At 41.0% G+C, this 24,760-nt stretch overlaps 1 protein-coding gene across 1 annotated transcript in view; it reads right to left on the bottom strand.

The window, feature by feature from the left end:
- The window catches only part of LOC123759271 (probable glutamate receptor), a 119,244-nt gene that overhangs the window by 92,688 nt on the left and 1,796 nt on the right, over positions 1-24,760 (bottom strand). Inside the window, exons 3-6 of the mRNA XM_069334800.1 lie at positions 23,292-23,389; positions 23,074-23,184; positions 22,166-22,395; positions 21,949-22,077 (exon numbers count right to left, since the gene is read on the bottom strand). Coding sequence (XP_069190901.1) covers positions 21,949-22,077; positions 22,166-22,395; positions 23,074-23,184; positions 23,292-23,389 — 568 coding nt within the window. The remainder of the gene's footprint in view (positions 1-21,948; positions 22,078-22,165; positions 22,396-23,073; positions 23,185-23,291; positions 23,390-24,760) is intronic.

The raw sequence follows: 24,760 nt of genomic DNA on the forward strand, positions 1-24,760 counted from the left end.
ACGGTCGACATATGCGTTAACAACACTCCTCTTGTACCTATCTTCGCAGTCACTGTTGGCATTTAGGCACATTCCTATGTTCGTTTCCTTAGTGTAGACTGCAGTGTGGAAACCTCCGCTCTTTTCCATGACTGTTACATCTAGAAAGGGCAGCTTCCCATCCTTTTCCATCTCGTAAGTGAAACGCAGCACGGAACTCCGCTCAAATGCCTCCTTCAACTCCTGCAGGTGTCTGACATCAGGTACCTGTGTAAAAATGTCGTCAACATACCTGCAGTATATGGCTGGTTTCATGTTCATGTCGACTAAGACTTTTTGCTCGACGGTACCCATGTAGAAGTTTGCAAACAGGACACCTAGGGGAGAACCCATGGCGACCCCATCTTCTTGCTTATACATGTGCCCATCCGGGCTCAAGAAGGGTGCCTTTTTAGTACAAGCTTGGAGTAGTTTCCTTAGGATATTTTCTGGTATGTCAAGAGGAGTACAGGCTGGATCACGATACACTCTGTCGGCTATCATCCCGATTGTCTCGTCCACTGGTACGTTGGTGAACAGCAATTCTACGTCCAACGAGGCTCTTATTCCTGTGGCCCGTGTGCCCCCCAGTAAGTCAACAAATTCCTTTGGCGACTTCAGGCTGAAGGCGCAAGGGACATAAGGAGTCAGCAGGCAATTGAGTCGCTTCGCTAGTCTGTACGTGGGTGTGGGTATCTGGCTAATGATTGGCCGAAGTGGGATTCCAGGCTTGTGTGTCTTGACATTTCCATATGCATATCCAGGTTTATATTCCCCAATAATCTTTGGCAGGTGGAGTCCTGATTTCTTGGCGTTCACAGTTTCGATTAGTCTGTTGAACTTTGCTTTCAATTCGGCTGTAGTGTCCTTCGTTACCCTTTGGAATTTAGTTTGGTCAGAGAGTATGAGGTTCATTTTCGCCAGATATTCGTCTTTTTTAAGAATGACGTATATTGGCGACTTGTGTCGGAAAATCTGACACCATTTAATATAACATACAGACAGATAATAATAGCTGTGTTGTATAAACAAGTTACCCATAGAAAATGTAACCTGTAGTGGAATTACTGTCTAAAGAAAACGGGATATCATCACCACATACTATTATATTCACCACCTATTATGGAGGGAATTATTCTTAAATACATTAGTCTTTGGACTTTACCATTATAAAAACATCTCATATAAATTAACTTAATTATCAATATTAAAGTAGAGTAAATGTGACCCCTTCTATCACTTATTGACATCTGGACAATGTAGGCCAGGCGTCAGTGGGGAGGGAGGGCAGCCATTGTTTATACTAGACCAGAGGCACACGGGAGCAAATACGGCTCCTGTTAATTTTACTTGGACGTAGTGTTATGGAAACCAAAGGTGTACCATTATCAACACGCTGTCAACAAATCAATTTAAGTGTTCTTCCGAAACCCATGTATCTTTCATTTATGGCCATTAATGTCATTATATAGGGTGCACCGGTTAGAGCACGTGGTAGCCTCATACTAAAGGTAATTAAGCCAGGTCTTCATTGTTCCATGTACAGTATTTCTCTGATATACCTGTCATATATAGGAATCTGGCTTTACAGCTAGCGCCCTTTTGACAGGTCAAGACGAGGAAGCATATGCTTTGTGCATCAGTTACCAGGATGATGGAAGCTACCTCAAAGAGGATAATTTGGTGTCTACATCCTAGTTATACCTGTTTGGATTAAGGTCAGCTGTACTATAAGATAAGGAACCTCTTCAATGTATGTAGTCTAATTCTGTAGTTTGATTGGCTGCATATATATAAATTAATATAAACCCCCCCTAATGTGTAGCGGATCGATTTGTGAGATTAAGAGATTATTGCAGAAATACAGTCCACTTATTATTATACAAATTGCTATCGAAGTATATAAATTAACGTAAATATAAATTCATATAAATTAAATAAATATAAATCTCACAGGTCGGTTCCCACATTATTTGGTCCTTCGAACTGGATGACGGATTATTTGATCCTTTGAACCCACATTTGGTCATCTTAGTACCGGATGAACCAGTTAACCAGTGGATTCATTAAATAAACTAGTGCAGTGTGATTTAAACAAAGGCCAGCCAGTCAAAGACAGCGGCGTTGCCTCGTGGGAGCTCAGGAGCCCCCCCCCCTCAACTGAGTTACGCTTCGCTCACGTGGCCCAAATTTCTTGATGCAACAAGTTGTCAGTGATGCGTGGCAGCCGATGTTCTCATCTCTCACTTCTTACAGCTAAGCTGCTGTTATAGTATTTAGTAGCAATTTTAACATTTAGTTGATTATTGATCTTCCATAAAAGATCATATTATTTACTAACATATATTTAATTCTTCGTATTAAACTTATGATTACTTTATATTTACCATGTAATTATTACATATATTTCTTATATATCCATGATTTATTCTGATGTGATTCTGCATCTAATTTATTGTGCTAGTAACCTAGTAGTTTCTTGGTGCCCGAACCCCCCAAAGAGTGTGTGCGAGTCACTTCATTAATGCAATTATAATATACAGTCTTCTTAATGCTCTCACATTATATTACAAATTCATCAGAGATCCACATGCACCAGTTGTTGGATTTATTTCAATATATTCATTTAATTTTATTTTCCTTTTTTTAATACAAAAAGGGTAGTCCTTCACAGCTATCGAATTTAATGATTATTTTTATTAATACTTTGAGTAAGACTTTCCCACAACATTATGGTGCAATAACCAGCTCTTCTTTTGCTAAAATCCCCAACCCCCTCAATACTCGCTACCATTTGAAGACAGTTTTCATTAGCCCTAAAGTTAATTTAAGAAATGAAGATTACAGTTGTATAAACTCAATGCAGAGGCACTAAAGCAAAAAATTTGAAGTCTAAAGCGCACACCTGATCAAACAGTCAAAGATTTTGCTCGAGTTAAAGAGTCCATTTTTGACAGGTGGTTGAATGGTATGAATATTCATCATTTTATGTCCCTAAACTGCTCATTTTGATAGAGGAATGATTGTCCTGTTTGCCTGATAAGTTAACAATGGCCACAGGCAAACGCCTATATAAGGATGTTCAGGAATTAGCTATGCTGGCGGATCAACATGAGACAATCAATAAGATACTGTATCGTAATTATAATATGGCCCCATGTTATAGTGTGATGGATAGTAACTATCTGTGTACACCATTTTTCTGCAACAGGTGGTAGGTAATATTTTTGTATGGCATATATGTGGTGGGTAGCTGAGGACCTTAATTGATTATTATGTATCCTGATTGATACTGATTCCTCACCCACTAATTTATTATTGTGGCACCACTATCCTGTATCCTTGATATGTAACATGCTAGAATTAATGCACCACTACATTAGGATTGGAACCTAGTGACAGCTAGTTCATAGGGTGTGCAATATACATGTGCATGATAATGATTCCAAAGAGCTTTGATTAAAGCTATATTATTGTATAATGGAAGTAGCAGTGTTAAATAACTCTATATTCATTTTGTTTCGGTGTCTTGCTCGATGCGCCACAGTAAACTGGTAAATATTTAAAACCTTTTTAATAACCCTAGACAAATATAAGTGACGGCCAGTTGGCTTATGGAGATTTTGCAGAGGTCATTGTTGCCAGCGACGTTGTGGAGCACTGAGACACGACATATCTTTCAGGGCATATAATTCTGTTTGCAATGTTGCGCACCCAATATTTATGCTCCAGTAAGCTTCATGGTTGTTAGTCTAAACTGCTGGTCCAGCAGACCCTCTTCTTTGATCAACTGATCCATCTGTGAAGATGTGAGTGGTTGTCGGTTTTGAGAGGGTGGTTACAAGGAGACATCTAGACATCTATAAGTCTGGGTACATCACACTCTATGATTCACCTAACCCCCTTAATCGTTGGTAGCGGCGAAGAGTAGGGTAGGGTGATTGTTGCCCTGCTTCTAGCTGTTTACCAGGCTTTACATCTTCCCTCTGGGTCAATGGAGAACCATGGAACATTTGTATGCTCGATGCCGAATTCATCTGGATGTTGATTACTGGTGTCAGCTTCCGAATGAACACAGCCTTTAGCATAAAATAGCCTCCATTGATCGTCGGTGTGTGTGATTACTGTCTTATCCTTCACGATGTCTTGGAGATTCAGGATGGTGTTGTGATATTGAGAAGGATGTTCCTTTATACCTCCGTCATGCAAATGAAGGGTAGAAATTTACACACAGAAATCACAATAGCGTGATGCATCAAATGAACAAATACACAAGGGCCGTGACGAGGGTTCGAACCTACATCCGAGAGGATCCCAGACGCTGCCTTAATCCCAGCGTCTGGGATCCTCTCGGACGTAGGTTCAAACCTTCGTCACGACCCTTGTGGATTTGTTCATTTGTTGTGTAAGAAGTCTACCCAGTGCATTTGTGGTATGTATAATATAGAATATATTTCAGAGCGCAGTCTCCAGAGCTGCATTTGTATTGATACACTACATTAGTACACCTCAGTTAATCTGAGGAGGCAGAGATGTTATTCCTCATAATGACGGAAGATGTACAAGGGGTTGTTATAATAAATGACATGACACATCTTTGCGTTTTCATTGCATGGCTTGCGATTCCTGTCGATTATGTCTCGTACCACCTTCTCATCCTTCTTGTATGCTTGAGTGAATGTATTTTTATACAACCCGTTCTCGCAAATTTAATAAGTCAATATTGACTTATTAAATATGTGCATAGGTGACATACTTAACATAATAGATACCCTTAAAAAGATTCATAGAAAACACCGACCTTACCTAACCTACTTAGTATGTTAAGATAAGCATCTTATTGCTTCGTAATTACAATTATTACCTAACCTATAATAGGTATAGGTTAAGTAATAATTGTAATTACGAAGCAATAAGATGCTTATCTTAAGATACTAACAAGGTTAGGTAAGGTTGGTGTTTTCTATGAATCTTTTTAAGGGTATCTATTATGTTTAGTATATCACCTATGCACGTAGTTAATAAGTCAATATTGACTTTACGAATTTGCGAGAACGGGTTGTTTTATAATACACAACAATATCTTCTCTTGGGGGCCGATTTTCCTCCCGGGGCCTGATTATCTTCAGTCAGAAGGCGGCCTAGCTTCTTTCGTATGATTTCGTCGAATTCTGTATTGCTGTACTCGTTGTTTACAACAATTTAGCAGATTCGTTTGGTGCAAGAGCTGCCAAGAAGAACATTTATGCATTACACGATCAACATATGCATTGATGTGACGCTTCTCTAATACCTGTCAGTGCATTCACTCTTACCGTTCATACATTTTCCTGCATCAGTTGGTTTACGGTACACATATCTGGTGAACCTACCCAAGTTACAGTCAACGAGAGCATCGAGGAATGGAATCCTGTCTCATTCACTTTTCTCAACAGTGAACTTCAAGCCTGAGAACTCTTGCAGCTTGCCACGAAGCCTCTCTAATGTGTTATCATTGTCAACACATACGAATATGTCGTCAACCTATCTACAGAAGATATTTGGGTTCAGCCTTTCCATCTGCATGGTGGATGACTCAGCAGGAGACATAAATGCTTGGGCGAACAAGACCCCCCAATGGGGACCCCATTGCCACACCATCAACCTGCAGGAAATCGAGTTTACCCTCTGAGCACAGGGAAAGAGCTTCTGTGCGGTAGGCCTTTCAGCATATCCCGTAAGATAGTTCAAGGTACCTTGAGTGAAGGGAAGTACTCTTGTTGATACACATTGTCCAATATTACATTTATTGTCCTTTCCACTGGAACGTTAGTGAATAGACTCTCAACGTCAAGGGGAAGCCATGATCCCACGGGGTTCTCTCATTCTCAGAACGTCAATAAATTCGTCGCTACATTTAACTAAGGGAGAATGTGGTCGAGATATTACTGCATTCAGTTTCTAGGCAGAGGCATCCTTTTCAAGGCACCATCAATGAAAGAGGCACAGTCTCTCAAGGGAGTTGGGGAATTTGGGGGAGAAGGGAGAAAGGTGGGAAGTGGGAGAGGTAGGTTGAGCGGAAGATAGCCAGATAGGGGAAGGGATAGGGAGAGGGGAAGATAGGGGGATAAGAGAAAAGATGAGGAGAGAAGATATGGATATGGGGAAAGATAGAGAGGGGGTAAGATTGAGGTAGAGATGCAGGAAAGGATAGGTAGATAAGGGAAGAGATGGGGAGAAGGAAATATAGGTAGAAAGGGAGAAGAGATTAGAAGTGGGTAAGATGGGAAAGAATTGGGGAGAAGTTAGGTGTATAGGCTAAGAGATGGGAAGAAGAGATGATAGGTGGACAGAGGGAGGGGTATGTGTTACGAACCAAACTCCCTCGCCCGAGCACGAAGCCGTAAAGTCCACGCCATCTGTGAGTCCGCTCCCGAAAACCCCACAACATGGAGAACGCCATCTAGTGGTGACAGGATATGCCGGCAATTGGCGCTGGATTCCTGTCCTAGTCGGCTCGCGAAGTAGCTGCTGCTGACCTCTGGCGAGGTGGCGCTTAGACAGTGAACGCCATCTATGGAGCGAAGAGGTGGACGTTTGTGTCTAAGCTAGTAAGTGATGTTTCCTAGTGGTCCCAGGTAGTGTCCCAGTACTGGTGACGTGTCTGCTTTCAGAGTCAACCTAGGACTGCTGTGTTGTCACACAGCAGTCCTACCCAAGACTGCCAAGGTCTCTTCACCAGTCTGCTTTGAAGAAGCTGTGAGCCACCCCCGGACGAACTCTGCTGAGAGTGTAATTGCCTGCCTGAGGAGTGGCAGTGACGGGAATTGCTGTATCCGGGGCTGGCTGGTAGAAGAGACTACCCATTGCGGTGTTGATTGAGGAAAGTGACCAGCGAGTCACACGAGGCTCCTGCCTAGGGCTCGCAACCCTAGAATTAGTCGTGGAGTGGCCTAACAACGATGCTGATTGGAAGGACTGCTGGACTGGTTGTAGGCCATCCCGACAAGGCACCCAGTGGGATTGTGATTTGGCTGGCCTGTGGCCAGGGTAGATTCATCGTGGATTCATCGTGGGCCACGGAAAAGGAAACCAAGAAAGGCTACCCAGAGTGAGCGTCGCCAAGTGTCCAGCGTCTTCAGAGAGGGAGACATCATTGTACATAAGTGTAGTAATACATCCGTCTAAGTTTTATGTTTTATATGGTGGTGGAAATTATATATGGAGGAAAGTGCTAATTTGGTATATTTAATGTACCTTCCTTGTTTATTTTACTTGCATTACGGGGCTCACCCCTTGAAAGCCTCTACTAACTTGGAGCCGGATACTCAAACTCTAATACCATCAGAGAAGAACCCAGTTGCATCCCAATAGGGCCGTAACAGTATGGATAGGGGAAGAGATTGGGGGAGAGAGCATGGGGGAACTGACTTGCAGGATTTATTTATTTACTAGCTGTACCTGGCCATGCGTTGCTGTGGCTCAGCAATCCTCCTCCATCCTTCCCACCATTCCCCCCTCCCCCGGTCCTCCCAACCATCCCCTCGTCCTCCCCACCATTTCCCCCCCCCCTCGTCCTCCCCACCATTTCCCCCCCCCTCCTCCGTCCCCTAGTCCACCCAACCATCCCCCACTTCCCTGTCCCCTCGTTTTCCTCACCATTCCCCCCCCTGCCCAGTCCTCTCGTTCTCCCCCATCATCCCCCACTCCACTGTTCCCTCGTCCTCCAAACCATTTCACCCTCCCCCTCCCCCATGTCCTACCCACCATCCTCCACTTCCCTGTCAGCTCGTCCTCCCCACCATTCCCCACTCCCCCATCACTTCATCCTCCACCACCTTCCCCGTCCCCTTGTCCTCCCACCATTCCCCCCTCCCCCGTCCTTTTGTCCTCCCTATTCCCCATTCCTTCGTCTCCTCATCCTCCTCACCATTTTCCACTTCAATGTCTGATGCGTTCCCAAATGATCTGATGTTCCCATCAGAAAAATGGGAACATCAAATGATCTAATGTTCCCATCACTGAAAAATAAGAACAGTAAAAAAAATAAAAAATGAAAAAATGAAAAAAATAAAAAAAATAAACTATGATCATGAAATGAAGGGTATGGTAAACAACACAGCTCAATTCCAATGCAATGTAATACAAATAGTTAAATCAAAATTAAAATAAATTGAAATCTATGAAAATTTAATTTAACAATGTAATCAGAAACATTAAAATGGAATCATAATATTTAACAACACATGTATAAAGTGTGTTGCTTTTACGTTCAAGAGTTGTCAATGTTAAAAAAAATATGTTTTTACCTGTCACAGGTGTGGCATCTATATAGTAGGTATATAAAAACACGCGTGTATTCGAATGGAATGTTGTGTCAGAATTTCAAAGCAATCGGTGAAGAAATTTGAGAGATTAGCGATTTTTAACAAATTTAAAACATTTAACTTTTTATTTATATAGATTTACAATTTAGTAATTTATTTAATTATTTATAATTCATTTATTTCTTATGTTAATTTATTTTTGATAATGGACAATAAGAATTTAAAGTGGACTGTATAATATAAAATTCCACCAAATTGTTTCCTACACAAGCTAGGGGGTGGGGGGAGGGGGTTAATTATATATTCTATCATTCGAAATTATCAACTGGTAGACAGTTACTACAAATGTTAAGACTACATAGGTTAGTGAAATATATTTTAAAAGCCTGAGCTGACTATTAGGCTTCACATTCTGTTATTGGTGTAGAACAAGTGAGTAACTAGCCAGTCACGTGGACTCACGATGTGCAGGGTGGGACTAAATCAGTCACGTGGTTTCCCGTCTTTGAGTGATTCCACATTAATAACTTCAAGTCTCAGTTTACCTGCCAAGGTGATTGCACAGTTATTTGCTGCACATAAATTATTTTGTGTACATGTATATAATAATATTCTGAAATAAAAGGCGAAATTATGGCTCACCCTTGGATTTGTTGTTTATATACGGCATAACCATGACAATAAATTACACAATGAATAGATCATTAAAATCATTTAGTATACTGTACGGAAGCCTTTCCTGGATACGACGGTGTCGATTTCTGCGGACTAACTCTTCGAGAATAACTTGGTGTTCCTCATTTACTCGAGAGGTCAACACCACACATTTTTTCGTTCCGGGCTCAAAATGGCTACGCCCCTCCCACTCAAGCTTCAGGCGTCTTCTCCAGATGCGTTTTATCAAGAAGTGAAAATAGGGTTTTTATTTAATTTGTTTTAGTACTGATAATTAAGTTATTTCAAGGGAAATGGTTTTATGATCTTTGCAGTCCAGAGACTGATGTTTTAAGAAGAATTTTCTATGCTATTAGCTGGTGAATTTAATCACAGCATGGCAATGATATCCCTGACCAAGATATTGACTAGACCTAGAATCAGTTCACTTAAAGATATAATCACTGGAGCACTAATTCTGGACAGAAGAGCCTCCATTAGCAACAGGTGGACCCATTGTGCGATAAACACCATCAATACATTCGATATAACAAATACAGTCACTGAGAAGGGTGTCGACGAAACCATTACCTGTTCTTTCACTGTTGTTTTCCTCCTGATGTGACTATGGAGTAGCTTTGGTTCGGTCTTGGCTTTGTTTGCTATATCATTTTCATAATTTTTTTCTGTTTCTCTTCTCACCCTAACATACTCATTCCTGGTTCTCTGGTATCTCTCTTTGCTTTCTGGTGTTCTGTTATTCAGGAAGTTCCTCCTCGCCCTTTTGTTCAGTCCCTTTGCTTTCATACATGCCCTATTATACCATGGATTCTTCTTTTGCTTCTCGGATTTTTCCCTTTGGAACTGGATGAACCTGTTAGATTAGGTTAGGTAGGTTAGGTAGTCGAAGAAACATTAATTCATGAAAACTTGGCTTATTAGGCAAATCGGGCCTTGCATAGTAGGCTGAGAAGTGCGTTCTGGCTACTAGGTACGACATATATATATATATATATATATATATATATATATATATATATATATATATATATATATATATATATATATATATATATATATATATATATATATATATATATATATATATATATATATATATATATATATATATATATATATATATATATATATATATATATATATATATATATATATATATATTATATTAGTATATTTTGGTAGCAGTCTTTCCTGTAGACATATATTATTAAATATGACCGAAAAAGTAAGATTAATAATTCTAACACGAATTTTCTCAATCTTTCGTACATTTTTTTTCACTGTTGGAGGTAAATCAAAAATCAATTCTCCAAAATTCATTTTTATTTCTAGTCTGACGCGACACGAGCGCGTTTCGTAAAACTTATTACATTTTCAAAGACTTTAGTTTACAAATACACAACTGAATAGAACTTACGCATCTCCGACTTTATATCTACATTTGAGAGAGTTGGATGGGGGGAGGTGGCATTAATAGGGTATTAATTTCATCAACACAAGACAGAAAAAGAGGTGGTATTAATAGGGTATTAATTTCATCAACACAAGACAGAACACGAAACAATGGGTATTGAATAGAAGTGATTGTAGAAAGCCTATTGGTCCATATTTCTTGATGCTTCTATATTGGAGCGGAGTCTTGAGGTGGGTAGAATATAGTTGTGCATTAATTGGCTGTTGATTGCTGGTGTTGACTTCTTGATGTGTAGTGCGTCGCAAACGTCGAGCCGCCTGCAATCGCTGTAGCTATCGATGATTTCTGTGTTGTTTACTAGGATTTCTCTGGCGATGGTTTGGTTGTGGGAAGAGATTATATGTTCCTTAATGGAGCCCTGTTGCTTATGCATCGTTAAACGCCTAGAAAGAGATGTTGTTGTCTTGCCTATATACTGTTTTTTTTGGAGCTTACAGTCCCCAAGAGGGCATTTGAAGGCATAGACGACGTTAGTCTCTTTTAAAGCGTTCTGTTTTGTGTCTGGAGAGTTTCTCATGAGTAGGCTGGCCGTTTTTCTGGTTTTATAGTAAATTGTCAGTTGTATCTTCTGATTTTCGTCTGTAGGGATAACGTTTCTATTAACAATATCTTTCAGGACCCTTTCCTCCGTTTTATGAGCTGTGGAAAAGAAGTTACTGTAAAATAGTCTAATAGGGGGTATAGGTGTTGTGTTAGTTGTCTCTTCAGAGGTTGCATGGCGTTTCACTTTCCTTCTTATGATGTCTTCCACGAAACCATTGGAGAAGCAGTTGTTGACTAGGACCTGCCTTACCCTACAGAGTTCTTTGTCGACTTGCTTCCATTCTGAGCTGTGGCTGAGAGCACGGTCGACATATGCGTTAACAACACTCCTCTTGTACCTGTCTGGGCAGTCGCTGTTGGCATTTAGGCACATTCCTATGCTCGTTTCCTTAGTGTAGACTGCAGTGTGGAAACCTCCGCTCTTTTCCATGACTGTTACATCTAGAAAGGGCAGCTTCCCATCCTTTTCCATCTCGTAAGTGAAACGCAGCACGGAACTCTGCTCAAATGCCTCCTTCAGCTCCTGCAGATGTCTGACATCAGGTACCTGTGTAAAAATGTCGTCAACATACCTGCAGTATATGGCCGGTTTCAAGTTCATGTCGACTAAGACTTTTTGCTCGATGGTACCCATGTAGAAGTTTGCAAACAGGACACCTAGGGGAGAACCCATGGCGACCCCATCTACTTGCTTATACATGTGCCCATCCGGGCTCAAGAAGGGTGCCTCTTTAGTACAAGCTTGGAGTAGTTTCCTCAGAATATTTTCTGGTATGTGAAGAGGAGTACAGGCTGGATCACGATACACTTTGTCGGCTATCATCCCGATTGTCTCGTCCACAGGTACGTTGGTAAACAGCGATTCTACGTCCAACGAGGCTCTTATCCCTGTGGCCCGTGTGCCCCGCAGTAAGTCAACAAATTCCTTTGGAGACTTCAGGCTGAAGGTGCAAGGAACATAAGGAGTCAGCAGGCCGTTGAGTCGCTTCGCCAGTCTGTACGAGGGTGTGGGTATCTAGCTAATGATTGGCCGAAGTGGGTTTCCAGGCTTGTGTGTCTTGACATTTCCATACGCATATCCTGGTTTATATTCCCCAATGATCTTTGGCAGGTGGAGTCCGGATTTCTTGGCGTTCACAGTTTCGATCAGTTTGTTGACCTTTGCTTTTAATTCGGCTGTAGTGTCCTTCGTTACCCTTCGGAACTAAGTTTGGTCAGAGAGTATGATGTTCATTTTCGCCAGATATTCGTCTTTTTTAAGAATGACATATATTGGCGACTTGTCACCTCTCCTGACAACTATCTCCTTGTTCTCACGAAGGCTTTTAGCTGCCGCTTTGAGCTCGGGGGACAGTATGGTGCTTCTGTAATTGCCTCGATTCTTTCCTCCTTCTGCAATAAGTTCTGCTTGTAAGGTATCTTTGGTAGTGACCTTCTTTTGTGTCTCGAGGTCGAATATGTCGTCCAACAGAATTTCCAACTCTACTTTCCGGGCCATCTCACTCGGTCTGGACATAACATGACAGTTTATGCCCAGATTTAGGAGAGTGACTTGGTCCTCAGTCAGGTTAATTCCTGCAAGGTTCAGGAAGCCATCTCTTGGTCGTGGAATTGCCATAGGTCCTCCATATAATGTTGTTAGTTTCTTGATAATCCTTGTTTCAGTGCTGAGGCGATGTCGGTCTGTGAGGATGTCGAGGTGTTGTTCAATGCGGGTACGGATACTATCGTCGATGTTGCTATTTCTCCACTCGTTTGTAGCATGAAGTAGTTGCGTTTTGTTGTCTTTAATTTCATTCTCTGCCTTGTATATCTGATCACGAATCAGATCCTGGCGATATTTTATCGTGAAGGCTTGATTCCTTGCTGCTGGGTCGTGCGCTTTAATATTAGTATATTTTGGTAGCAGTCTTTCCTGTAGACATATATTATTAAATATGACCGAAAAAGTAAGATTAATAATTCTAAAACGAATTTTCTCAATCTTTCGTACATTTCTTTTCACTGTTGGAGGTAAATCAAAAATCAATTCTCCAAAATTCATTTTTATTTCTAGTCTGACGCGACACGAGCGCGTTTCGTAAAACTTATTACATTTTCAAAGACTTTAGTTTACAAATACACAACTGAATAGAACTTACGCATCTCCGATTTTATATCTACATTTGAGAAAGGTGGATGGGGTGAGGTGGCATTAATAGGGTATTAATTTCATCAACACAAGACAGAACAAGAGGTGGTATTAATAGGGTATTAATTTCATCAACACAAGACAGAACATAAAACAATGGGTATTGAATAGAAGTGATTGTAGAAAGCCTATTGGTCCATATTTCTTGATGCTTCTATATTGGAGCGGAGTCTTGAGGTGGGTAGAATATAGTTGTGCATTAATTGGCTGTTGATTGCTGGTGTTGACTTCTTGATGTGTAGTGCCTCGCAAACGTCAAGCCGCCTGCTATCGCTGTATCTATCGATGATTTCTGTGTTGTTTACTAGGATTTCTCTGGCAATGGTTTGGTTGTGGGAAGAGATTATATGTTCCTTAATGGAGCCCTGTTGCTTATGCATCGTTAAACGCCTAGAAAGAGATGTTGTTGTCTTGCCTATATACTGTTTTTTTTGGAGCTTACAGTCCCCAAGAGGGCATTTGAAGGCATAGACGACGTTAGTCTCTTTTAAAGCGTTCTGTTTTGTGTCTGGAGAGTTTCTCATGAGTAGGCTGGCCGTTTTTCTGGTTTTATAGTAAATTGTCAGTTGTATCTTCTGATTTTTGTCTGTAGGGATAACGTTTCTATTAACAATATCTTTCAGGACCCTTTCCTCCGTTTTATGAGCTGTGGAAAAGAAGTTCCTGTAAAATAGTCTAATAGGGGGTATAGGTGTTGTGTTAGTTGTCTCTTCAGAGGTTGCATGGCGTTTCACTTTCCTTCTTATGATGTCTTCCACGAAACCATTGGAGAAGCCGTTGTTGACTAGGACCTGCCTTACCCTACAGAGTTCTTCGTCGACTTGCTTCCATTCTGAGCTGTGGCTGAGAGCACGGTCGACATATGCATTAACAACACTCCTCTTGTACCTGTCTGGGCAGTCGCTGTTGGCATTTAGGCACATTCCTATGCTCGTTTCCTTAGTGTAGACTGCAGTATGGAAACCTCCGCTCTTTTCCATGACTGTTACATCTAGAAAGGGCAGCTTCCCATCCTTTTCCATCTCGTAAGTGAAACGCAGCACGGAACTCAGCTCAAATGCCTCCTTCAGCTCCTGCAGATGTCTGACATCAGGTACCTGTGTAAAAATGTCGTCAACATACCTGCAGTATACGGCCGGTTTCAAGTTCATGTCGACTAACACTTTTTGCTCAATGGTACCCATGTAGAAGTTTGCAAACAACATCTCTTTCTAGGCGTTTAACGATGCATAAGCAACAGGGCTCCATTGAGGAACATATAATCTCTTCCCACAACCAAACCATCGCCAGAGAAATCCTAGTAAACAACACAGAAATCATCGATAGATACAGCGATAGCAGGCGGCTTGACGTTTGCGAGGCACTACACATCAAGAAGTCAACACCAGCAATCAACAGCCAATTAATGCACAACTATATTCTACCCACCTCAAGACTCCGCTCCAATATAGAAGCATCAAGAAATATGGACCAATAGGCTTTCTACAATCACTTCTATTCAATACCCATTGTTTCGTGTTCTGTCTTGTGTTGATGAAATTAATACCCTATTAATACCACCTCTTGATCTGTGTTGTGTTGATGAAATTAATACCCTATTAATGCCACCTCACCCCATCCACCTCTCTCAAATGTAGATATAAAATCGGAGATGCGTAAGTTCTATTCAGTTGTGTATTTGTAAACTAAAGTCTTTGAAAATGTAATAAGTTTTACGAAACGCGCTCGTGTCGCGTCAGACTAGAAATAAAAATGAATTTTGGAGAATTGATTTTTGATTTACCTCCAACAGTGAAAAGAAATGTACGAAAGATTGAGAAAATTCGTGTTAGAATTATTAATCTTACTTTTTCGGTCATATTTAATAATATATATATATATTATATATATATTATATATATATATTATATATATATATATATATATATATATATATATATATATATATATATATGTATTATATATAAATTATATATATATATATTATATATAAATTATATATTTATATATATTATATATATATATTATATATATATTTTATATATATATATATATATATATATATATATATATATATATATATATATATATATATATATATATATATATATATATATATATATATATATATATATATATGCGAACAAGCCTGAATGGTCCGCATGACTATATGCGAATGAAAACTCACACCCCAGAAGTGACTCGAACCCATACTCCCAGGAGCAACGCAACTGGTAACTACAGGGCGCCTTAATCCACTTGACCATCACGGCCGTCAAAAGGAAGTGATAGCCGAGGCTATATGAGCCACTTCCCCGACGGCAACTCGGATGGTAATCTTGGGCATAGCATTTCACCAAATCACCTCATTCTTTGGGGCACATGTGAGGAACACAAATGCGAACTCAGTGCTGCCCGTGCATGCGCCAGAATTTGATAAAAAACTGTATCCAAATGGATCCATGAGTGTCGTCGGGGGTTGGTCAGTCAGGGAGCTTAGATAATAAGCGCCAAGGCTGATCAATCCTTATAGACGATCGTTGGTGCGGTGGTCACGGTACTGTGTACGTTTAGGGGTGATCCTGGACGGCATGGGTTCGAATCCTGGCTGGGTCAAAGAGTTCTTAGTGATTATATATGCTATGCCCAAGATTACCATCCGAGTTGCCGTCGGGGAAGTGGCTCATATAGCCTCGGCTATCACTTCCTTTTGACGGCCGTGATGGTCAAGTGGATTAAGGCGCCCTGTAGTTACCAGTTGCGTTGCTCCTGGGAGTATGGGTTCGAGTCACTTCTGAGGTGTGAGTTTTCATTCATATATATATATATATATTAGTATATTTTGGTAGCAGTCTTTCCTGTAGACATATATTATTAAATATGACCGAAAAAGTAAGATTAATAATTCTAACACGAATTTTCTCAATCTTTCGTACATTATGCTTCACTGTTGGAGGTAAATCAAAAATCACTTCTCCAAAATTCATTTTTATTTCTAGTCTGACGCGACACGGGCGCGTTTCGTAAAACTTATTACATTTTCAAAGACTTCACAAATACACAACTGATTAGAACGTATCTCTGATTTTATATCTACATTTGAGTGAGGTGGGAAGGGTGATGTGGCATTAACACAAGACAGAACAGGAGGGGATATTAATAGGGTATTAAAAGTATCAACACAAGACAGAACAGAAACAATGGGTATTGAATAGAAGTGTTTGTAGAAAGCCTATTGGTCCATATTTCTTGATGCTTCTATATTGGAGCGGAGTCTTGAGGTGGGTAGAATATAGTTGTGCAATAATTGGCTGTTGATTGCTGGTGTTGACTTCTTGATGTGTAGTGCCTCGCAAACGTCAAGCCGCCTGCTATCGCTGTATCTATCGATGATTTCTGTGTTGTTTACTAGGATTTCTCTGGCGATGGTTTGGTTATGGGAAGAGATTATATGTTCCTTAATGGAGCCCTGTTGCTTATGCATCGTTAAACGCCTAGAAAGAGATGTTGTTGTCTTGCCTATATACTGGGTTTTTTTGAGCTTACAGTCCCCAAGTGGGCATTTGAAGGCATAGACGACATTAGTCTCTTTTAAAGCGTTCTGTTTTGTGTCTGGAGAGTTTCTCATGAGTAGGCTGGCCGTTTTTCTGGTTTTATAGTAAATCGTTAGTTGTATCCTCTGATTTTTGTCTGTAGGGATAACGTTTCTATTAACAATATCTTTCAGGACCCTTTCCTCCGTTTTATGAGCTGTGGAAAAGAAGTTCCTGTAAAATAGTCTAATAGGGGGTATAGGTGTTGTGTTAGTTGTCTCTTCAGAGGTTGCATGGCTTTTCACTTTCCTTCTTATGATGTCTTCGACGAAACCATTGGAGAAGCCGTTATTGACTAGGACCTGCCTTACCCTACAGAGTTCTTCGTCGACTTGCTTCCATTCTGAGCTGTGGCTGAGAGCACGGTCGACATATGCGTTAACAACACTCCTCTTGTACCTGTCTGGGCAGTCGCTGTTGGCATTTAGGCACATTCCTATGTTTGTTTCCTTAGTGTAGACTGCAGTGTGGAAACCTCCGCCCTTTTCCATGACTGTTACATCTAGAAAGGGCAGCTTCCCATCCTTTTCCATCTCGTAAGTGAAACGCAGCACGGAACTCTGCTCAAATGCCTCCTTCAGCTCCTGCAGATGTCTGACATCAGGTACCTGTGTAAAAATGTCGTCAACATACCTGCAGTATATGGCCGGTTTCAAGTTCATGTCGACTAAGACTTTTTGCTCGATGGTACCCATGTAGAAGTTTGCAAACAGGACACCTAGGGGAGAACCCATGGCGACCCCATCTACTTGCTTATACATGTGCCCATCCGGGCTCAAGAAGGTTGCCTCTTTAGTACAAGCTTGGAGTAGTTTCCTCAGAATATTTTCTGGTATGTCAAGAGGAGTACAGGCTGGATCACGATACACTCTGTCGGCTATCATTCCGATTGTCTCGTCCACAGGTACGTTGGTAAACAGCGATTCTACATCCAACGAGGCTCTTATCCCTGTGGCCCGTGTGCCCCGCAGTAAGTCAACAAATTCCTTTGGAGACTTCAGGTTGAAGGCGCAAGGAACATAAGGAGTCAGCAGGCCGTTGAGTCGCTTCGCCAGTCTGTACGTGGGTGTGGGTATCTGGCTAATGATTGGCCGAAGTGGGTTTCCAGGTTTGTGCGTCTTGACATTTCCATACGCATATCCAGGTTTATATTCCCCAATGATCTTTGGCAGGTGGAGTCCTGATTTCTTGCCGTTCACAGTTTTGATCAGTTTGTTGACCTTTGCTTTTAATTCGGCTGTAGTGTCCTTCGTTACCCTTTGGAACTTAGTTTGGTCAGAGAGTATGATGTTCATTTTCGCCAGATATTCGTCTTTTTTAAGAATGACATATATTGGCGACTTGTCACCTCTCCTGACAACTATCTCCTTGTTCTCACGAAGGCTTTTAGCTGCCGCTTTAAGCTCGGGGGACAGTATGGTGCTTCTGTAATTGCCTCGATTCTTTCCTCCTTCTGCAATAAGTTCTGCTTGTAAGGTATCTTTGGTAGTGACCTTCTTTTGTGTCTCGAGGTCGAATATGTTGTCCAACAGAATTTCCAACTCTACTTTCCGGGCCATCTCACTCGGTCTGGACATAACATGACAGTTTATGCCCAGATTTAGGAGAGTGACTTGGTCCTCAGTGAGGTTAATTCCTGCAAGGTTCAGGAAGCCATCTCTTGGTCGTGGAATTTCCATAGGTCCTCCATATAATGTTGTTAGTTTCTTGATAATCCTTGTTTCAGTGCTGAGGTGATGTTGGTCTGTGAGGATGTCGAGGTGTTGTTCAATGCGGGTACGGATACTATCGTCGATGTTGCTATTTCTCCACTCGTTTGTAGCATGAAGTAGTTGCGTTTTGTTGTCATCATACTCTCTGACCAAACTAAGTTCCAAAGGGTAACGAAGGACACTACAGCCGAATTAAAAGCAAAGGTCAACAAACTGATCGAAACTGTGAACGCCAAGAAAACAGGACTCCACCTGCCAAAGATCATTGGGGAATATAAACCTGGATATGCGTATGGAAATGTCAAGACGCACAAACCTGGAAACCCACTTCGGCCAATCATTAGCCAGATACCCACACCCACGTACAGACTGGCGAAGCGACTCAACGGCCTGCTGACTCCTTATGTTCCTTGCGCCTTCAGCCTGAAGTCTCCAAAGGAATTTGTTGACTTACTGCGGGGCACACGGGCCACAGGGATAAGAGCCTCGTTGGACGTAGAATCGCTGTTTACCAACATACCTGTGGACGAGACAATCGGAATGATAGCCGACAGAGTGTATCGTGATCCAGCCTGTACTCCTCTTGACATACCAGAAAATATTCTGAGGAAACTACTCCAAGCCTGTACTAAAGAGGCACCCTTCTTGAGCCCGGATGGGCACATGTATAAGCAAGTAGATGGGGTCGCCATGGGTTCTCCCCTAGGTGTCCTGTTTGCAAACTTCTACATGGGTACCATCGAGCAGAAAGTCTTAGTCGACATGAACTTGAAACCGGCCATATACTGCAGGTATGTTGACGACATTTTTACACAGGTACCTGATGTCAGACATCTGCAGGAGCTGAAGGAGGCATTTGAGCAGAGTTCCGTGCTGCGTTTCACTTACGAGATGGAAAAGGATGGGAAGCTGCCCTTTCTAGATGTAACAGTCATGGAAAAGGGCGGAGGTTTCCACACTGCAGTCTACACTAAGGAAACAAACATAGGAATGTGCCTAAATGCCAACAGCGACTGCCCAGACAGGTACAAGAGGAGTGTTGTTAACACATATGTCGACCGTGCTCTCAGCCACAGCTCAGAATGGAAGCAAGTCGACGAAGAACTCTGTAGGGTAAGGCAGGTCCTAGTCAATAACGGCTTCTCCAATGGTTTCGTCGAAGACATCATAAGAAGGAAAGTGAAAAGCCATGCAACCTCTGAAGAGACAACTAACACAACACCTATACCCCCTATTAGACTATTTTACAAGAACTTCTTTTCCACAGCTCATAAAACGGAGGAAAGGGTCCTGAAAGATATTGTTAATAGAAACGTTATCCCTACAGACAAAAATCAGAGGATACAACTGACGATTTACTATAAAACCAGAAAAACGGCCAGCCTACTCATGAGAAACTTTCCAGACACAAAACAGAACGCTTTAAAAGAGACTAACGTCGTCTATGCCTTCAAATGCCCTCTTGGGGACTGTAAGCTCCAAAAATCCCAGTATATAGGCAAGACAACAACATCTCTTTCTAGGCGTTTAACGATGCATAAGCAACAGGGCTCCATTAAGGAACATATAATCTCTTCCCACAACCAAACCATCGCCAGAGAAACCCTAGTAAACAACACAGAAATCATCGATAGATACAGCGATAGCAGGCGGCTTGACGTTTGCGAGGCACTACACATCAAGAAGTCAACACCAGCAATCAACAGCCAATTATTGCACAACTATATTCTACCCACCTCAAGACTCCGCTCCAATATAGATGCATCAAGAAATATGGACCAATAGGCTTTCTACAAACACTTCTATTCAATATCCATTGTTTTGTGTTCTGTCTTGTGTTGATGAAATTAATACCCTATTAATACTCTTGTTCTGTCTTGTGTTGATGAAATTAATACCCTATTAATACCACATCTTGTTCTGTCTTGTGTTAATGCCACATCACCCCTTCCACCTCACTCAAATGTAGATATAAAATCGGAGATGCGTAAGTTCTATTCAGTTGTGTATTTGTGAACTAAAGTCTTTGAAAATGTAATAAGTTTTACGAAACGCGCTCGTGTCGCGTCAGACTAGAAATAAAAATGAATTTTGGAGAATTGATTTTTGATTTACCTCCAACAGTGAAACGAAATGTATGAAAGATTGAGAAAATTCGTGTTAGAATTATTAATCTTACTTTTTCGGTCATATTTATTAATTTATATATATATATATATATATATATATATATATATATATATATATATATATATATATATATATATATATATATATATATATATATATATATGCGAACAAGCCTGAATGGTCCCCAGGACTATATATATATATATTTATATATATATATATATATATATATATATATATATCTTGAGGTTATCTTGAGATGATTTCGGGGCTTTTTAGTGTCCCCGCGGCCCGGTCCTCGACCAGGCCTCCACCCCCAGGAAGCAGCCCGTGACAGCTGACTAACTCCCAGGTACCTATTTACTGCTAGGTAACAGAGGCATTCAGGGTGAAAGAAACTTTGCCCATTTGTTTCTGCCTCATACGGGAATCGAACCCGCGCCACAGAATTACGAGTCCTGCGCGCTATCCACCAGGCTACGAGGTCACTAGGTCACTATAGCCACCAGGCTATATATGTCGTACCTAGTAGCCAGAACGCACTTCTCAGCCTACTATGCAAGCCCCGATGTGCCTAATAGACCGAGTGAGTTTCTTTATTTTCAATAAAATGTTTCCAGCTGGTTTATTTTAAATATTTTTATTATATTATATTAAGAACATAAATTATTGATTTAGTTATCTAAGTTTAGGCTAGGTTAAGATAGGTTAGGTTGGGTAGGTTGGGTTCGGTCATGTATGTTCGTTAACTGTAACTCAATTTAAAAAAAAAATAAGTCATACATAATGAAATGGATAGCCTTATCATTTCATAAGAAAAAAAAATAGAAAAATATTGAAATTCAAGAAAACTTGGTCTATTAGGCAAATCGGGCCTTGCATAGTAAGCCAAGAACTGCGTTCTGGCTACTAGGTAAAACATATTATATATATATATATATATATATATATATATATATATAAATATATATATATATATATATATATATATATATATATATATATATATATATATATATATATATATATATATATATATATATATATATATATATATATATATATATATATATATATATCGGTACAGAATGCGGGGAGGGGGCATGCCCGGATTTATTATTAACAAAATTTGCATAAAATTCATTTCTTAATATATTGGGATGAACTTTTTATGATGCTAATGCCAAATGACATGAGATTGGATCAGAATTTACTTTTATTTTTTTTATTTTTGGCGAATATTTTTGATTGCCCGGCCCCTTCAATCAAATTTCGGAATATAAAAGTAAATGACCATATTACTCACCTTGAGAACTTGTCTGGGAAGAGCGGGAGGCTGGAGGTGAGAGCGAGGCCTCGCTGGGGCGTCCAGGAGGCTACCCACAATGGCTGGGTCCCGCGGGGACTGAACGGCAACTGAACATACACGTTGCACCTGTTGAGAGGAGGTTTTGTAGCCCCTCCATGAATATGTGTATAACACTTTATAGAGACCAAAATGCAGAAGAAAAGTCCGACATTACCTTATGCTGGCGATGTCGTCGTCGTCGTGGATGATCAGCAACATGGCATTCATCTTGGAGAAGGCGGTGTAGTGGTGGTGCAGGTGGTGGAGGGGGAGGCGGGTGACGACCAGGAGCCTCGTCGACCACACCAGAAGGCGGCCCTTGAGGGACCACTTGACGAAGGTGGCGAGGAAGGCGAGGTCGTCGCTTATCACAACAACTGTCGGGTATGATGACCGCTGCCGCAGCTGTTTGAATGTTTTATTGAGGGAATAATAGCCTCGTATGATGTGAGCTTATTACTAGTTCAACCTCTTTCAGTATTATATTAACTGAGGTTGACCAAACCACACACTAGAAAGTGAAGGGACGACCACGCTTCAGTCCGTCCTGGACCATTCTCAAGTCGATTGGTCCAGGATAAACCGAAACGTTGTCGTCCCTTCACTTTCTAGTGTATGGTTTGGTCAACATATTTCAGCCACGTTATTGTGACTCCTCATCTGCATTAACTGAGGTAATTACAAGGTGAAAATATTAAGGTATTACGACTATGTAACACTTGGAAAGGATAAGAATTTAGGATAGATCGGAGGAGAGTAATGGTATCCAACCACTTGAACGTTACAGAACTGAACATCGACCTGTAAGAAGCCAGACTCGCTCTACCATACAGTCCATATAAATAAAATGAATCTTATTACTATGATAAATAAACTAATTACCTAATCGCTTGTATTTTTACAATTTTTATTCTTAGTTGTAGTAGCTGTAGTAGGAACCACAGTTTTAATATATTATTATATTAAATGCAAACATCTGTGTGAAAATTGCTTTTTAACGTCAAAAATGTCAAAATAACCAAAAGATACTTATTGAAGCATCAAAGGGAGACATTTTCCCAACTGTTGAAGCAATGGACCTACTCGCTTGATATCTGGGAACATCACAGAGAAGAAAGTCTCCGTCGTCGCGTTGGAGTCGAAGCCCTTTACGAAGGAGCCAACACCTCCCGGGATCCGCAGGTGATCTGTAATCTGAAACACATAGGACTAATTATATTATGGAAAATTATGCTCTGGTACATACATGTTGTTATAGTTGCAATTGCATTATATTACAGGTTAAAATTTGAAATTCAAACCGTAGAGATGGTGAGGTCGGTGATGAAGATGACTGAGTAGCTGGGCCGTGATGCCGCTGAAAGCACAGCTTCTATCACCCCTGGCACTGTTGACTCTGCTGTAAAAGATATCAATAATTTTGAATCCCCAATTTTATTTTTCTCACCTCTCTGTGTGTATATTTTCTATTGAAATTTACTATTTGTGTCAACAGAATCAAGCTATTAGCTCTTGGACTCTGCCTTTCTAACCAATCTATTCTCTCTATTATATATCTACTATATACATTTCTCTCTAACACTTGCCCACACATACACACAACCCCAGGAAGCAGCCCATAGCAGCTATCCAACTCCCAGGTACCTATTTACTGCTAGGTGAACAGGTCAATCAGGGTGAAAGAAACGCTGCCTATTTGTTTCCGCCTCGGCCTGGAATCGATCCCCGGCCCTTTGGACTAAACCCCCCCACCCCCCGAGCTCTGGCCACTCAGCTGCGAGGCACCCGTGTGTGTGTGTGTCTGCACTCACCTATTTGTGCCTGCAGGATGGAACTCTAGCTCTTGGACCCCGATTTTCTGGCCGCTGGTTGTCTAATACAGTGATTTCTGGCATATTTCCCTATCATACCAGCTTTAAAATATATGAATGGAGTTTTCCTCTACAGCCTGCTCCTTTAGGTCAGAGTGTGTGTGTGTGTGTTTGACTCACCTAGTACACGCTTACAGGGGTTGAGCTCTGCCTCTTTGGTCACGCCTCTCAGCTATCATTCAACTGATGTACTGATCCCGGGGCCAACTGAAGTCTATGTTATCAACATTTGAATCTGTGTTTGGAGTCAGCCTCCACCACATCACTGCCTAGTGCATTCCATTTACTAACTACTCTGACACTGAAAAAGTTCTTTCTAATGTCTCTGTGGCTCATTTGGGTACTCAGTTTCCACCAGTGTCATGCATTATATTTGTCAACCACTCTGACACTAAAAAAGTTCTTTCTAATATCTCTGTGGCTCATTTGGGTGCTCACTTTCCACCTATGTCCCCTTGTGCGTGTGCCCCTTGTTTTAAATAGCCTGTCTTTATCTACCCTATCAATTCCCTTCAGAATCTTGAATGTGGTGATCATGTTCCCCCTAACTCTTCTGTCTTTCCAGCGAAGTGAGGTTTAATTCCTGTAGTCTCTCCTCGTAGCTCATACCTCTCAGCTCGGGTACTAGTCTGGTAGCAAACCTTTGAACCTTTTCCAGTTTAGTCTCATCCTTGACTAGATATGGACTCCATGCTGGGGCTGCATACTCCAGGATTGGCCTGACATATGTGGTATACAAAGTTCTGAATGATTCTTTATACAAGTTTCTGAATGCCGCTGATGTTATCCTCTTGATATGGGCTGCAGGAGACAGGTGTGGCGTGATATCTACCCCCAAGTCTTTTTATTTCTCTGACTCCTAAAGAATTTCCTCTCCCAGATGATACCTTGTATCTGGC

The sequence above is a fragment of the Procambarus clarkii genome, chromosome 32, assembly GCF_040958095.1.
Source record: "Procambarus clarkii isolate CNS0578487 chromosome 32, FALCON_Pclarkii_2.0, whole genome shotgun sequence".
NCBI classification, from domain to species: domain Eukaryota; kingdom Metazoa; phylum Arthropoda; class Malacostraca; order Decapoda; family Cambaridae; genus Procambarus; species Procambarus clarkii.